Here is an 18720-nt window from a genome sequence, read left to right on the forward strand (position 1 = left end):
GGAGATGAAGAATCAGCAAAAGAGCCTCAGAAGGAGTGACTAGTAAAATAGAAAGAGAACCGAGAGAGTATTGATCCAGAAGGCAATTTAGACTGATAGGTGAGTGGAATACAAAACAGTGTAATGGAAAAAGAGTGAGGAGGTAAAATGGATTAAAAATAATCACAAAATTCTTATTCTCTGGCAGTAAGCAGTTAGAGAAAGGAGAGAGTAAGTGGAACTGGAAAGTCGTAAGAAATACTGGGAGAAATAAATTGATGCTGCTTAAATTTGGGTTGAATTTTGGATAAGAGGGTGAGAAATAAGAGTTATGCCTTAATTGTTTTTATCTGTCCTCACGCTCTGCACACGGTTTTGGTCATCCTGGGTAGGTGATGAATACTTGTTGAATCTCTCTCTTCAAACAGCTCCACCTCTAATTTTCCCATTTTGGTTAATGATTTCTTTGTCACTAACCCTCATTAACCAAAACGGGAGAATTGGAGGTAGAGCTGCTTGAAGAGAGAGATTCAACAAGTATTCATCACGTACCCAGGAGGACCAAAACAGTGTGTTAAGCACAAGAACACATAAAGACAATTAAGACCTAACTTTTCTTCCCATGAAGGTCATATCAAGTCAAGGGTATGTATGTATTATGTAAAAAATCTTCAGTGAAAGAATAAAACAGATGGCTTAACAGAGACAAATTCAAAGACTGTGTTGAACATGAACAATTTGTATACCATTTTATCATGTCCTAAGGATACCAAGATGAATAAGTTACACAGCCAACTACTATCAATAGAATTTCAATCCACTTAAAAAAGGGATAACGTGTATTTATGATGATGGCCACCTTATGTGTAGCAACAGCTATTTGCTTTATAATGTACACATTTAGTCTCTGTTCTTGCAATGTGAAATATAGGATTTCTATCTCCATTTAATGGACAAAGAAACAGGGCTAGAATTAACTATCCAAGATGTTGAGTAATGGTATGAAGATTTGGAGCCAGAGATATCGGAGCTCAACCCACATTCTTTCACTATGCCATATCCCTTTTAGTCACAATGTGAATCTGTGTATTTTCCAGAGGAAGAGATGGTATCCAGTTGGATGTGTCAGGAAGGAGTCAGGAATTAAGAAAATATTTGTGAGTTACCACAGCCATATTTACGCTTGCCTTTGTATTATTCTATTTAAAATATTTAAACAATCCATATACTAAATTTTAAAGAAACCTTGGAGATTGCCTACTTGTGGCTACTTAAAATTTTCTATCAAGACATTGGGACATCAAAGGATTGTGAGAAGGTAAACTCAGGGCCCACCACAAGTATCAAACTTTTTTCAAGTCAATCTTTGGTCTTAAAACTGTATATAATCTTTCATTTTACTCCATAATATGACTATTTCTATAAGTACAGAATTCTGATTACAAAACATAAACATATATCCAGCATTATGCTTCACCTTGGTGTCTCATATGCCTTGCTAGCTCCCTCTTAATCCAAGAGTTAGAATTTCCATAATTGGAAGAAAACTCAGTTGGGTTACCAGTCAGAGAGCCTTGCAAAGTTCAAGGTATTAAAATTCGATTCCAGTTCAAATGCGCTTATCTGTGAGTGACAAAGAGTCCATTGTTATCATCTGAGTTTAGGCTGTATCAATAATTAAAATTATTTTAATTGGGAAGTGAACAAAGGTTCCTCAGAAAATTATCCATGCAATTTAGATAATATGAATTATAAAAACTGAGTTGAAGTGTGAACGAAACGTTTATCTGTGGTATTTTGATCTCTTTCTGTGTGGGGCAGGAAACACCACATACTTGTATTTTATCCTCTCTTAACACTCCTTTAAAAAAACTCTCATCCTAAATGGAAAAAAAAAAAAGTTCTCAGCCAAAAGGAGTTTATTTTGTTTCTGTCTGAGTTTTGAAGAAGATGTCTAGTGGTGTTTATTGTTTCTAAAATTTTTGGCAGGACAAAGAAAAACATTTTTGCTTATAAAAACCATAGGGGAAATTTAAATTAATAAAAAGAGAATGAGAGCAAGTTTAGGCCATTCCTTTGAAGCTGGCTAGGCAATTCAAAGTCACAGGGTAGGGCATCAAAGAACGACTGCCTAGAAAGGCCTCTCTCCACCAAATCAAGCTTAAATATATTTGGAATAAATTGTATATCCAATACAATAAGCTTAAAATATTTTATTTCATATTAGCTGGGGTTGGAGTTATTGTCCTTTTCATTACTTCAACGTCATTTCTCTTTGTGTCTTTTTCCTCCCTGGTTGCCCTAGTTGATCTTTTCCAAGTCCCTTGTACATAAATATATCCTTCTCCAAGTATCTTCCTTCTCACCTCTACTACCTCTGCCTTCTGATATTTTTTTGCCACTGATTTAACTCAAAAAATGATATGTACACATTATCATATACACAACGCCCCATACCTTTGTGTTGGTAAATTTGACCCAGAATTCCAACCAAAAAAAAGCAGGCAGAAAAACAACGTATTTTTTAGCTTTAAAAGATAATGTGTTCAAGAAAACTTAATCTGTAAATCTGTGTTCTGTAAACCTAATCTACTGGCATTTTATATTAAATGTGTCAAATTGCACAATGAAAATGATAACAGATAAAGAACTTCTTTTGACCTTCTCTTCAGGTCCTAAGGCCCTTCATAGAGGGATTTGACATAAAGAGGTCAGAGAAAAGTTCCTAGAGGAAGTGATATGTAAACTCAAAGTTGTAGGATGAATAGAAAATATCTAGTTAAGAGTGGAAAAAGGAGGGCTTCCCTGGTGGCACAGTGGTTGAGAACCTGCCTGCCAATGCAGGGGACACGGGTTCGAGCCCTGGTCTGGGAAGATCCCACATGCCGCGGAGCAACTAGGCCCGTGAGCCACGATTACTGAGCCTGCGCGTCTGGAGCCTGTGCTCCGCAACAAGAGAGGCCGCGATAGTGAGAGGCCCGTGCACCGTGATCAAGAGTGGCCCCCGCTTGCCGCAACTAGAGAAAGCCCTCGCACAGAAACGAAGACCCAACACAGCCATAAATAAATAAATAAATAAATATTTTTAAAAAAGAGTGGAAAAAGGAGTGTTCAAACCAAAAGGAGCAATATATGCGAATAGTGAGTATGAAGGATGGGAAGAAAGACAGTTGGGCTGAGAGGAAGTAGAGGAAGACTGGTACAAGATGAAGCTAGAGCAGGAGGTAGAGGTCGCATGACACAGGGTACTGATGGCCATAGTAAGAATTCTACCCTTTATCCTGAAAGCAGTATGTATCATTAAAGGGTAGCAAGCAGAGGGGGGAACACGATCAGAAACATATTTGGACAGATCACTCTGCAATACAGTATGGAGAATGGATTAAAGGAAAGTTTAGAGAAGTTTGGGGAAATCAGTTTGTGGGCTATTGAGAATCCCAAGATTGCAATAAGTACAGAAGGGAATGTTGTGTTGGCCATGCACATGAAAAAAAAAAAAAATCTGAGATATATTTAGGAAATGTGACTGACAGGACTTAGTGATGCTTTAGATTTGGAAGGTGAGGAAGAATGCTGTGTCCAAGATGACAGCTGTTATTTGCTTGTAAAAATAAAAGGATTGCAGTGCCATTCATGGAGATCAGGAAAGCTGAGAAAGGAATAGAACTGAGGGAGAATATTATGAGTTTATTATTTTTCATATCCTATATCTGAGGTGATTTCGAGATTGCCAAAAAGGGATATCAGAGAAGGGGCCTGGGTAAGTGCATCTGTTCTCTCTGTATAGCTAATAATAATTGAAGTCATAAAGTTGAATGAAAACATAAGAGGTGAAAACAGGAGAGATTCTACCATTAAGCGTAAGGAACTTCAATATTTAATGGCCTATAGTGATGAGCCTTACAACAAATACAGTGAGGTAGGAAGAAAATCAAAGGGTACTGTTGCAAGAAATTCAAAAGATGAGAATTTCACAATGCAAGAAAGTAGAAGATAGAGCTGAATGTTATTGAAAGCAGACTAAGAAGGGTATTAAAAATATTCTTTGGATTTAGAGACAGGAATGTGATTACTGATCTTCTCAGTAACTGTTTTGGTAGAGACGAGGTGCCTGATGCCAGATCAGTTTGAGGAGTAAGATAATAAATGAATGCAGCAATCATACACACCTCGTTTGAGAACACTGTATTAGGATTTTCTTGCTCTACATTTTGGTGAAATGACACCAAAACTCATACCCATGTTAGAAACATGAGTGTTAATCAAGATTCATATTTCTAATTTACTATTCTACTCTCAGTTTGCTTTGAAATCTGCAAAGTTTTGTCCTTAAAGACTTTCATGGCAAGCAGCATCTTAGACTAGAAGGAATGTTAGCCATGGATTTGAATCCCAAATCTATTAATGACTAGCTGTAAACCCTGAGTAAGCTACTTAACCTCTCTAAGACCTTATTACCTCATCATAAAACATAACTAATAAAATCTCTCTCATAGAACTTCTTACAAATTAGAGAGATTACTGTAAAGTGCTTATTAAAATGATAGTCATTTTAAATACTAAAATTAGACATCTTTTACCCTTGTCTCCTTTTCCTTCCCCTATCAATACTTATGTTCGGGTTTTCATCAACTTTTGCCTGGTTTACTTCACTTTTCTCCTAACTAGCCTCTCTTCAATTCTCTTCCAGACCGTTGCCAGGATGAACTTTCTAAAAGGCAAGCATTATCATATTGCTGCCTGGCTCAAAGCCCTTCAATAGTTGCCCCTAACTTCCAGAATAAAGTTCAAATTTATCAGATTATCATCCAGGGTCCATCATGTCGTGATGCTTGCCCTAAAATCCTAGCTCTGTTTCCTGCCATTTGCCCATGTGAACACTTCCAATCAACCCCACAGAACTTCTTGCCATTCTCAAACAAATAGACTGTATTCCTCACATTATCACACAGGTAGTTCCCACTGTTCAGAGAGCTCTTCTTCCTATTCCTTCTTCAAAACTAAACTGAATCTCCACTGTAAAGATTTTCTTGAATCTGATTGGTATGGATTTTCTCTATGCTCCAATAGCATCCTGTGCATTTTCCTCTCTTGTATATGGGTTAAAGCACAGACATTGGGTAGATTGCCTGGGTTCAAATATTGGCTCTGATATTAGTTGTGTGCCTGTAAGCTAATTATTTTACTCTCTCTGTGACCCACTTTTCTCATCTGTAAAATTAGGGACATATTAAAAAGGTCACCTTTTTGGATTGTAATAAGGAATAAATACATGTAAAGCATTTAACACTCAACTGTTAGATGTTAATATGGAGGTAGCATGACAGCTGTTAGCTGTTAACACAGAGGTCTTGATAGCCTACTATACGATGAGCTCCTTGGATCAAAGGCCTTCTATTGTTTGCTTTTATAATACCAATATGTCACAGTTGCTCTAATGTCTATTGCTGCTCAAGTAATACTGAATAATGAAATAAGTAGATGTAATAAAGAATGAATTTCAGTACATTTCATCTGAGATCTGAAAGCACCTATATGAAACAAGGACTAATATGGACACTGAGAAAAATCTCTTCCTTTGTATTAATAAATTAAGGAAAAGTGCCTTTCTAACATGGCTGTATGCTTACATCCCATTATTTACTGTTTGCAGAAGAAATGAACTATTGTAAATACCAGAAATAAACATTCCTTGAAGAGAGATAAATTATGCTTTATGGGAATTTGAATATGTCTTAATTGTAAATTTACTGTTATTAACAGAATAAATAATCATTCTTAAAGCATCATTATTCATATAAATTAGATATATTTTCAATAAAAAATCTAGTTTCCATTTTTAAAAGATATTCTATTATTATATATATATAGTTTGTTAATATGTATTATATATTGTATTATTATTATTAAATTTTCTTGTGTGTTCACATGAAATATTCAGGTGTTAATTAAGCATATTATGAATGGACCAAAATGTGGTATACATTGTGGTCACTAAAAATATCAGTGTACTTTCTTATATAAGAATAAATGGAATAAAAAATGGTTTGGTTTCCTAATTTATTTTATATAATCTGAACTGAGCCCAGCAGTTCAGAGCATATTCTCTAATTTCTAGTGAATCAATTTCAACAATCTGTCATTCTTCACAGTAAGGTCAATTCTCAGGAATCAGAATTATTTGTTTTACAAATTACAAGAATAATTTATGAGTGACCATCTTAGAAGATTTTGCTCTCACCAAACAACACAAACTGATAAGTGACCATGAGCTAACTTACCTGTGTGAAGCATAGTAAATACTTCTCAGTTCCTATTTTATAACTGTCTTTTGTCATATACTAGAAAATTTTGCAAAGGAAAAATGCAGTTCCAAAGTTTTTAATTTAAGAAAACAGAATCATGATCCACAAAGCCAAAATAGCAACACAAACTTTTTTTTAATGGTCACTTATCAGTATAGAATCTAAGGCCGTACATAACCTTTTGAAGATTCTTTTTCTCCAAATAACTTTTCTATTTTAAACCTACCTATGACCTGGTTGACATGGACCCTTGCTTCAAAATAATAATCCACTGAGAAGAGTTTTGACCTCTTTACCTTGCTCATGGCCAAGTCCTGGTGTTTTCCATATTCTTCCCTTGAGTTCTTGAAACTTCTAGTCAATTTGATATTTTGTCACTTGCTTCATGTACTATTGGTTGCTCTATACTCAACTTTCATATCTGACATTAAACATTACTCCCCCTTGTAATGACCAAAATTCCCAAATCTGATTTACCTTGCTCCTTGGAACTGTGCCTGCTGTGGTCACTTATCCAGCAAGAAGCCTAGCAGAACTCCATCCCTGGGAATAAAGATAAGATAATTTTTAAAGACAGGGAATAGAAAGTTTTGAGTATGCATACATTTCTAGACATAAAATATATTAAATTACTTTTCTCCAAGTTTGAAACATACTGATTTAAGAAGCATTAATACTGAAAGGCAAGTTTAGATTTTAATATTCATCTTAAGTAGCAAAATGCATGTTTTAAAAAATAACTTTGCAGGAGTTTGAAAAATTGAGAATTATTCTAATAGATATGATCTAAGACTACATAAATATGAAAAAAGGTATTCCACATATTTATCCATTAAATGCAGAACTTGAGCAAAGTAAATATTAAGATTGAAAAATTAGATCAAAAAAGTTTTAAAAAAAGCATTCAAATCAACGTTTCAGCTATGTTGAGCTGAGCAAGCTTGACCTAGCCTTTTATGGGTACTTGTTTTCAAATTATATTCCATAATTATCACCAAATGTTTTATATTCCTGAATAGGAAAAAACAAATAATCACACAAGTCACTTTAAAATATGTGTTCTTTACTAACCAGAAACAGAAGCTGTTTAAAGTAGAAGTATGGATATCAAAAATATAAATAATTCTGCTCTAAAATATAAAATTACCCATATTTTATCATAATAGGTATAATGTGAGAAAATTTATCCTGACTCCATTTTTCACAATATCAATCTCTAAAACGATTTTATTAGTAATAAAAACATTAACTACACAATTCTATCTTGTATTTTTCTCCCAAGAAAATGCTACAGTATCTTATTTTAATATTTTGAAATTTCTCAAGCATCTGTTGAATTTGGAAAATATGGTCTAAATATGCCAGGGACACATATAACTGTCTATAGTCAAAAAATGATAAGAACTCAAAGGAAACATGGTTTATGGAGTGTGATATTTCAGCCATTCTTTCAATTAATACTAATGGATTTTGTTTGAGCTATAATCATAATTATTAATATTAAGCATGATTATTGTTTCTTACTCAAAATCTCCTTATGATTTTGACAGAATCATCAAAACCCTTTGGTTGTTTTCCTGAATTAGGTAGATTTTGACATCAGTAGTATCAAGACCATAGCAACCAAAATGGATTGATTACCTGCTCATTTTTACAGGCAGAACCAGATTCCATTTCAGAAACAATGTGTTCTTTAAATTTGGGTACTGGAATATATTTAAGGGACCTTGGGTATATTTTCATTTATTGCACTTTCTGTGTCAACTTCTCTCACAGTAGATAGCGAATACAGTCAAAAGTTCACAAAATCAGATACGTAAAATACAACTTTGTTTATAACTGCAGTTACTGTTATTGAGATCCCAATTCCATGGATGTCAAAAATGTTTAACTCTACCAGTTCATGGTAATTAAATTATCTCCGTTTTAAGAATGAGTCTCGGGCTTCCCTGGTGGCGCAGTGGTTGGGAGTCTGCTTGCCAATGCAGGGGACGTGGGTTCGAGCCCTGGTCTGGGAAGATCCCACATGCCTTGGAGCAACTAGGCCGGTGAGCTACAATTACTGAGCCTGCGCGTCTGGAGCCTGTGCTCCGCAACAAGAGAGGCCGCGATGGTGAGAGACCCGTGCACTGCGATGAGGAGTGGCCCCCGCTTGCCATAACTAGAGAAGGCCCTCGCACAGAAACGAAGACCCAACACAGCCATAAATAAATAAATAAATTTTTTAAAAAATTCATTTAAAAAAAAATAAAAATGAGTCTCGGAATTCTACCACCCACACACACCACCACCATCACCAAGCACACACAAACATACAGAGGTGTGGTTCGCCTTAATTTCTCACTGAGTCATCAAAATCCTAGGGTGGAGCTATATATCATCCCAGCACTAGAATCGAGGCATCTGGTCCTCATGCCAGTTTCTGGCTTCTCTGGTCTACACGGAAATGTAGTTTACATTCATCTGGCCCTCACTACTCTATTACCTTCACTGATCCAGTTCATGTCTCCATAACACTGTTTTAATTGTCAGAACCATATAATGCACATCCTCTTTGTCCCAAACATAAGTCTTATTCTGGTACCTTGATCCTCCCAACAATTCTGAACCTTTGGTGGGGATTGGTTGCTCAGGAACATTGGTTATCGTCCCACACTGCTCTGGGAGTTCATGACTTTCTATAGTTGAACTCATACTGATGTGACTAATAATCTCCTTCAATCACTGCTACACTAATCCTGGGTGCCATTTGGATAGTGGGTTTTCCCATAAAACTTGCTGATTTCTTTATTATACTGTGGGAAGCCAAGTAATTAGTCTTTTCTGGGGGTTTACATCATCTCCTCCACTCTCTGGGGCTTGGTCCAAAACTCAGGGGATGGGCATTTCCCAGAGAACCATTGTTTCTAAGGTCTAGTCACATTCCTTTGTGATCTCTCTTGCCATAAGCTAATCAGTCTAAACCTCCCTTTCCTACCCTAAGATATCAATTCTTGGCTCAAATTCCATCAGGCACTGGCTCTTCATACTTAAATGGAAGCTTCTGGCAGTGAAAGAAAAAATACACATTTCTACCTCAAGCACAAATTTCTTGCAATTAAAATCCAGTCTTTTCAAAACATTGTCTCCACCATAGGTTTTCAGACATTGAGAGATGAAGAATTTGACTCCTGTTTTTTTTCCCTTTTGTTTTATTCTTATCATCTCTGCCCTGAAGATACAGTTTATAGAAACACTTCCTGCTGCCTCAGAGGCTGAGCCCATGAGAAAGGAATGGAAAAACTTGGTTTCAATATCAAAACTCTGCCCAGTGCACTTGCCACTGTCTAAGTAATTTAGACTAGACTCGAAAGCGTGGGTATTTAACGGCCCACTCACATGTGCTTTTTGCCTCTGTAGTTGTTCACAGGGTTCCCTCAAGTTCTTCCCTCCAGGTTTGTATATTCAAATCCAAGCTATTCTAAGCTCAAGTCAAATGCTGCCTCTTCCATGAAGCATCTCTAGTCAATAGAAAGAGTCAAGATGGTCTCTTCTTCACTAGAAATTATTATGGTGTCATATCTGTACCACTGTTATGAAGTAGAAAACTTCTCACTTATATTGGAATACTCTTGTTATGTTTTTTTCTTATATATTTCTTTAGTAATATTTTAAGTTCCCGAAATGTAGTAATTGTGTCTGAGTCCTGTATTTATCACTAGCCATGATTGTATCTGAATGAGATATTATATCAGTTTACTTCATAAATTGATCAAACCATTTAGCTTTCTCCAGGGCCTATTAAAATATACAGTATGTATTCTAATATTAAAATACATAATTATATGTTAGTTTCCTAGGGCTGCTGTAACAAAGTATCATAAACTACATGGCTTAAAAGAACAGAAATTTGTTCTCTCAATAGTTCTGGAGACAAAGAAGGCCAAAATCAAGGTGTCAACAAGGCCATGCTTCCTCTGACACCTGTAAGGGAGAAATCCTTCCTTGCCTCCTAGTTTCTGGTGGTGGCCGTTAATCCATAGTGTTTCTGGGCTTCCAACTGCATTACTTCAATCTCTGCCTCTGTTGTCACATGGCTTTCTCCTTGTCTGTTTCTGTCTTCACATGGCTATCCTCCTTTTTGTGTGTGTCTTTGTCCAAATTTCCCTCTTAAGGACACCAGTCATCTGAATTAGGGCCCACCCTAATGACCTTATCTTAATTTGATTATATCTGCAAAGACCCTATTTTAAATAAGTCCACATTCCATAGAAACCATGGATTTGGACTTCAACATATCTTTATGGGGAGATAAAATTCAACCCATAACAACAGCTGGTGATGTTTGACACATAGTAAATATTTAAAATATATTTGAAGAATAAAAAAAAGTTGGTTTAAAAATGAGGCGTTTTCATAATTTAACAGTACCTACTTTATATATGCCAGCTTATCAGCAACATATAGCAGCATGATCCTTGCATTAATCAAATGGTCCATTTGAATTTAAACAAGTCTCCCTCTATATTACTGCCTAGTAGTTCACTTTCTCCCTGAAAACGTCCTTCATTTTTATTTTAAAGCTTCTGATCTGAAACTGACTGCTATTGTGAATTTCCTGTTAAAGGTCCAAATCAAATCCATTTAATCAGTAATGGAATTGGGCCCATTAATCTATTTCATTACACATCACAGAGAAAAATCAAACTGAAAAGAAATAAAAAATGATGCTGTACAATATATTCACTTGCCTCTCTTAACCCAAGCCCTTGGTTCAGCTGTTCAATTTCATTGCAAATGATTGAAGATAATGGATATTTATCAGCCTTATATTTTGTCTAGATAGTTGTTGAAGCATCTCTATGAGATACACCACTGTACTGACATAAAAATATTAAAAACCTAGCTGTGAAAACTGAATAGCACTGCACCACATAAATGGTATTTGTGTTTACTGATAAGATATAAAAATTCAAGGGTGAGTAATTAATATTGTGGATGAAATGATATCTGAGTGGTGATCTCAATTAAAATTGCTTAAAACAAAAGAGTGAATGATTAACTATTATCACATTCCTACTGCAAAGTACTAAATTCCCACAATATTAAGTTCTTTCCAGTTGTATCACTTATATTTGGCATTATTTTAAAATACCAGTCAAAATAATTTAGGTGCTGGGAAAACTGAACAGCTACATGTGAAAGAATGAAATTAGAACACTCCCTAACACCATACACAAAAATAAACTCAAAATGGATTAAAGACCTAAATGTAAGGCCAGACAATATAAAGCTCTTGGAGGAAAACATAGGCAGAACACTCTTTGACATAAATCGCAGTAAGATCTTTTTTGACCCACTGCCTAGAGTAATGAAAATAAAAACAAAAATAAACAAATGGGACCTAATGAAACTTAAAAGCTTTTGCACAGCAAAGGAAACCATAAACAAGACCAAAAGACAACCCTCAAAATGGGAGAAAATATTTGCAAACGAAGGAACTGACAAGGGATTAATCTCAAACAGCTCATGAAGCTCAATAACAAAAAAAACCAAACAACCCAATCCAAAAATGGGCAGAAGACCTAAACAGACATTTCTCCGAAGAGGACATACAGATGGGCAAAAAGCACATGAAAAGATGCTCAACATCACTAATCATTAGAGAAATGCAAATCAAAACTACAATGAGGTATCACCTCACACCGGTCAGAATGGTCATCATCAAAAAATCTACAAACAATAAATGCTGGAGAGGGTGTGGAGAAAAGGGAATGTTCTTGCACTGTTGGTGGGAATGTAAAGTGATATGGCCACTATGGAAACAGTATGGAGGTTCCTTAAAAAACTGAAAATGGAACTACATTTCCATTTTCCAACAATTTCCTCAACAATCCTACTCCTGAGCATATTCCCAAAGAAAACCATAATTCAAAAAATTACGTGCAACAACATTCACTGCAGCTCTATTTACAATAGCCAGGACATGGAAGCAACCTAAAGGTCCATCAACAGAGGAATAAATAAAGAAGATGTGGCACACATATACAATGGAATATTATTCAGCCATTAAAAGGAATGAAATTGGGTCATTTATAGAAAGGTGGATGGACATAGAGACTGTCATACAGAGTGAAGTAAATCAGAAAGAGAAAAACAAATACCATACATTAGCGCATATATGTGGAATCTGGAAAAATGGTATAGATGAACTTATTTGCAATGCAGAAATAGAGACACAGATGTAGAGAACAAACATATGGATACCAAAGGGGGAAATAGGGAGTGGGATGGATTGGGAGATTGGGACTGACATATATACACTACTGTGTATAAAATAGATAACTAATGAGAACAGACTGTATAGCACAGGGAACTCTACTCAGTGCTCTGTGGTGACCCAAATGGGAAGGAAATCGAAGGAAGAGGGGATGTATGTATACATGCGGCTGATTCCCTTTCTGTACAGCAGAAACTAACACAACACTGTAAAGCAACTATACTCTAATTTAAAAAAATGCTTTATAGCCATGGCAGGAGATCCATATGGCATTTACAACATAGCAACGCATGAGAAAGTAGCACAGAGATAATGTTTGATATAAATAATTTCGAAAGCATTTCCACCTGCAAGTGTAATATAACTCTTAAAGAACCACAAATAAAGTGTCTTGAATATTCATATTAATTCTATACCTTAGTGAGAAAATATACTGCTAAAGAGTAAAAAAGGAAGAATTAGTCATAAATACATTTCACAACTGAACTTTTTCATACGACAATAACAAAATAAATGACTACATGTTTCTAAATATCTCATTTCATTTCACAAAGTATGTATTGTTATTCACCATTATAAAATTTGAAACTGATGACAAAAACAACCGAAATCTCTCTTTTTTTTTTTTTTAGGTTTTTTTTTTAACATCTTTATTGGAGTATAATTGCTTTACAATGTTGTGTTAGTTCCTGCTGTATAACAAAGTGAATCAGCTATACGTATACATATATCCCCATATGCCCTCCCTCCTGCATCTTCCTCCCACCCTCCCTACCCCACGCCTCTAGGTGATCACAAAGCACCGAGCTAATCTCCCTGTGCTATGCAGCTGCTTCCCACTAGCTTTCTATTTTACATTTGGTAGTGTATATATGTCAATGCTACTCTCTTACATCGTCCCAGCTTACCCTTCCCCCCACCGTGCCCTCAAGTCCATTCTCTACATCTGCATCTTTATTCCTGTCCTGCACCTAGGTTCGTCAGAAACATTTTTCTTTTTTAGATTCCAAATATATGTGTTACCATACAGTATTTGTTTTTCTCTTTCTGACTTACTTCACTCTGTATGACAGACTCTAGGTCCATCCACCCCACTACAAATAACTCAATTTCGTTTCTTTTTATGGCTGAGGAATATTTCATTTTATATATGTGCTACATCTTCTTTATCCATTCATCTGTTGATGGACACCTAGGTTGCTTCCAAGTCCTGGCTATTGTAAATGGTGCTGCAATGAACATTGTGGTATATGACTCTTTTTTAATTATGGTTTTCTCAGGGTATATGCCCAGTAGTGGGATTGCTGGGTCATATGGTAGTTCTATTTTTAGTTTTTTAAGGAACCACCATACTGTTCTCCATAGTGGCTGTATCAATTTACATTTCCTCCAACAGGGCAAGAGGGTTCCCTTTTCTCCACACCCCCTCCAGCATTTATTGTTTGTAGATTTTTTGATGATGGCCATTCTGACGGGTGTGAGGTGATATCTCATTGTAGTTTTGATTTGCATTTCTCTAATGATTAGTGATGTTGAGCATCCTTTCATGTGTTTGTTGGCAATCTGTATATCTTCTTTGGAAAAATGTCTATTTAGATGTTCTGCCCACTTTTGGATTGGGTTGTTTGTTTTTTTGATATTGAGCTTCATGAGCTGCGTGTATATTTTGGAGATTAATCCTTTGTCAGTTGCTTCACTTGCAAATACTTTCTCCCATTCTGAGGGCTGTCTTTTCTTCTTGTTTATGGTCCCTTTGCTGTGCAAAAGCTTCTAAGTTTCATTAGGTCCCATTTGTTTATTTTTGTTTTTATTTCCATTTCTCTAGGAGGTGGGTCAAAAAGGATCTTGCTGTGATGTATGTCAAAGAGTGTTCTTCCTATGTTTTCCTCTAAGAGTTTCACAGTGTCTGGCCTTACATTTAGGTCTTTAATCCATTTTGAGTTTATTTTTGTGTATGGTGTTAGGGAGTGTTCTAATTTCTTTCTTTTACATGTAGCTATCCAGTTTTCCCAGTACCATTTTTTGAAGAGGCTGTCTTTTCTCCATTGTACATTTTTGCCTCCTTTATCAATGATAACGTGACCATATGTGCGTGGGTTTCTCTCTGGGCTTTCTATCCTGTTCCATTGATCTATATTTCTCTTTCTGTGCCAGTACCATACTGTCTTGATTACTGTAGCTTTGTAGTATAGTCTGAAGTCAGGGAGCCTGATTCCTCCAGCTCCGTTTTTCCCTCTCAAGATTGCTTTGGCTATTCGGGGTCTTTTGTGTTTCCATACAAATTGTGAAATTTTTTGTTCTTGTTCTGTGAAAAATGCCATTGGTAGTTTGATAGGGATTGCATTGAATCTGTAGATTGCTTTGGGTAGTAGAGTCATTTTCGCGATGTTGATTCTTCCAATCCAAGAACATGGTATATCTCTCCATCTGTTTGTATCATCTTTAATGTCTTTCATCAGTGTCTTATAGTTTTCTGCATACAGGTTTTTGTCTCCTTAAGTAGGTTTATTCCTAGGTATTTTATTCTTTTTGTTGCAATGGTAAATGGGAGTGTTTCCTCAATTTCTCTTTCAGATTTTTCATCATTAGTGTATAGGAATGCAAGAGATTTCTGTGCATTAATTTCGTATCCTGCTACTTTACCAAATTCATTGATTAGCTCTAGTTGTTTTCTACTAGCATATTTAGGATTCTCTATGTATAGCATCATGTCATCTGCAAACAGTGACAGTTTTACTTCTTTTCTGATTTGGATTCCTTTTATTTATTTTTCTTCTCTGATTGCTGTGGCTAAAACTTCCAAAACTGTGTTGAATAATAACGGTGAGAGTGGGCATCCTTCTTTTTCCTGATTTTAGAGGAAATGTTTTCAGTTTTTCACCATTGAGGACAATGTTGGCTCTGGGTTTGTCATATATGGCCTTTATCATGTTGAGGTAAGTTCCCTCTATTACTACTTTCTGGAGAGTTTTTATCATAAATGGGTGTTGAAATTTGTCAAAAGATTTTTCTGCATCTATTGGGATTATCATATGGTGTATACCCTTCAATTGGTTAATATGGTGCATCACATTGATTGATTATATTTTAAAAAAAACCAAACTAAGCAGGCTGTTTTAAAGCTCAGATGGAAAATATAATAAATATGGATAACCAGGAAAATTCTTTAAAAGAAAGCCAATGAGGGCCATTAGCCCACTAATATAAAATATAATATAAAGCTTTCATAATTAAAACAAGACAGTACATTAATAGACTGTTGGAATAGATGAAAACATACAGAAATACACACACACTAACATGAACATGATATTTTAATATATGAAAAAGTTGGATCTCAAGTTAGTGAAGAAAAAATAGCTCATTCTATAAAATGTTTTGGGAAAACTGGGTAACCATCAATACAAAAATATATTTGGAACTGTATTTCATATCATACATTAGAAAAAAATTCAAAATGAATCAAATACTGAAATGTCAAATTTTAACAATGGCATGTAGTACAGCTGTGAAATGAATGCCCCTAATTTGGTCTTGCAAAACCAGAATGACCTAATTACAGAATCCCATTTTCTAATTCTTGAACCACTGGACATATTTGAACATTTTGCAGCTATTCATTTCCATTTGAAACACTCTAATCTTTGGCTTCAGTGACTTCATAGTTCAATGCAGACTCAGGCCAGGCAGACAGTTACTTGTTCAAGATGCCAGTACATAAAGAACACTAAAATATCACTGAATAAGTGATGAGAAGAAAAATTAATTCCCAAGATATTTCCTAGGTATATTATTGATTAAACTGCTTGAGTCTGAGGGAAATTCTTCCTTGACTCACCTTTCATAAACAATGTTTTACAGAGGTAGGTTTTTAAACTCCAAGGTTTGTTTTGCTGAGGATTAAGCAAACTGAGGCATGTCTTTTCCATCATCCTCCCATTCAAGGATTTAGCCTCTTCTCTGAATAAATAAGGAACAGCCACTTACAGAGTGACATTGGAATAGACATCCAGCTATTGTCTTGTATTGTAGACACTAAATCTTCAGATCTCCCTGGTCCTTTAAAGTCTTCTTCCCTGGGGTCTTTAATGTTTTTAAATATTACTGTTTTCCCCAGTTGGGTCCCCCCCTTCAGAGATCTCATAATTCAAAAATAAAAAAATATAAATTGGCGACTCCAAAAGCTGTAATTATATCTTTAGTCTAGAAAACTTTTAGCTCCAAACCGTTATTACCAATTTCCTGTAAATTGTTGTCCCAAGTCAGAGACAACCACATGAAGGCAGTTTAACATAGTAGTTAAGAGCTTTGGAGCCAGACTGCCTGGGTTAAATCCCAAGTCAGCCAATTACTAAATATGTGATCTTGCACAAGTTGCTCAGTTTCACTGAGGTTCAGTTTCTCCAGATAGTTAAATCATTTAATATTTATAAACCATGTATAACAGGTTATAAGACAGAGTAAGAGCTATTTAAGTGTTAAATAAATATAAATAATAAATAAGGGAAATTTACAATGGGGACCTCCAAGGAACTTATCCATGTGCTTCATTAGAAAGCCAACAGTTAGATATCTGTCACCCAGGACTTTGATGACCCATCAGCCTTAAGGAAGGTGACAGTAAAAGAAAGAGTACTGCTCATGCAAGCCCTATAAAGAGACTTGTCTCTTTATTATCTGTTCCTAGAGCAGCTAGAGACATAAAAGCATAAGATAGAAGGTGGGGAGGTGTCCTAAGAGACATACTATCACCTTCCATTTGACTCCTGGTGAGAGTAAGAAAATGAGAGAGCAGACCACACTTCCTCCCTACTCCAAGTCCTTTGGCCCCAAACCAGGGCTGAATTGTGATGGGGAGAGGATATGAGATTAGAGTTGTAAACTAGACTTTTAAATAACTTAAAGTAGAGAGAAGTTCTAGAATCTGCCCAAGACATCATTAAGAAATCTGCTACCCAGCAGAGAAGGAAGATTTGACATCACACAGTTGGGAGCAATGATTAGAGAAAATATAAATCCTTTTCAAGTGTGTACCCTATAAAGCTCAGACTCTCCAATAAACCTGTTATACTATACACAGCTATAAAGAGCTTTGACATATGAGAGGCAGGCTGTGGCACTCAAATGGCTCTGGGTGGATAAACTTCGGCAAAATTTAAAATATTTTTATCAAGTCAAAAAAAAATCAATAACATTTAACAGAAACCAGGAGTCACTTAAAATGGCTTATGCTATAACTGATTTTATTGCTGTAACAAAAAAGTCTACTATTAAAAATGACTCTTTTGCCCAATATAGTTTCATTAAACTCAGGAATTTCTAAAGATATGTCTTAACACACACACAGTCATACACAAACGTAGTCAAAATTTGGAAACTAAGTCATATTTTTAGCAAAATAAAAATTATGTTCTTAAATATTCCCCTCTTCATTCTTTGTTTCATATGAATTACGTTATATAAGGAGGATACAAATAAAAGTGATAAAAAAAAAAAGTGGACAACCACCGCCACAGTGCTGTTTGAAAAATGTCAAAACTTTTACAGATGTAGAATTATATTTTTCCTATTCCATTTATTGAATAATAAATTGATTTTCTTATCTTTCAGCATTGCTAGTAACACCACTCTGGGATTAGAATAATAAAGCTGGGGTGGGGGAGGCATTATTTCAAAAAGATAAATTAAATCAGGTTGTTAACATATAAAACACTTAGTAGTGCAACAAACATTAAATATATGTACCAAGCATTAAATATATGTAAATTTTTGGCTACTATGGTTAATGGCGGGGATGTGGGGGAGCTTACATATTTCCATCAAAGTCCATTAATTTATTAATTTTGATGGTTGAGACTTTTGCTTTTCTGAAGAATTGTGACAGAGAATTGAAAACTCTCAATTTTAGATTAATGAAAGAGTAAAGAACATAGAGCAGACACATGAGACAACATGAGGATATTAAGAAATAGAGCACAAATGATCCTCTGCAAAAAGCTAGTCTTTGGGGGAATCACACCCAAAGGAAAGGAAGACCCAACTAGTTCCTTCACCACTTAAGAGATTTTTACCAAAAGAGTTTTGTTTTCAACTTAACTTTCATAATAACACCAATAGAAGACACAGAAACAACATGAAAAATGAATGATACAGGGAGAATGCCATGTGATGGCAGAG

The 18720-nt window shown here is 35.4% G+C and overlaps 1 protein-coding gene across 4 annotated transcripts in view; it reads right to left on the reverse strand.

The window, feature by feature from the left end:
* TMTC2 (transmembrane O-mannosyltransferase targeting cadherins 2) overlaps nt 1-18720 on the reverse strand; it is an 874097-nt gene that overhangs the window by 49724 nt on the left and 805653 nt on the right. For 3 of the 4 annotated variants that reach the window (XM_082418933.1, XM_082418934.1, XM_082418936.1), the window contains one exon: nt 6762-6827. In XM_082418933.1, coding sequence (XP_082275059.1) covers nt 6795-6827 — 33 coding nt within the window. In that variant the 3' untranslated portion in view covers nt 6762-6794. Of the gene's footprint in view, nt 1-6761; nt 6828-18720 lie in introns of those variants that run through there. The other variant, XR_014252178.1, reaches the window with a different exon arrangement.

This window comes from Balaenoptera physalus (assembly GCF_965194825.1).
Source record: "Balaenoptera physalus genome assembly, chromosome: 13".
Classification (NCBI taxonomy): Eukaryota; Metazoa; Chordata; class Mammalia; order Artiodactyla; family Balaenopteridae; genus Balaenoptera; species Balaenoptera physalus.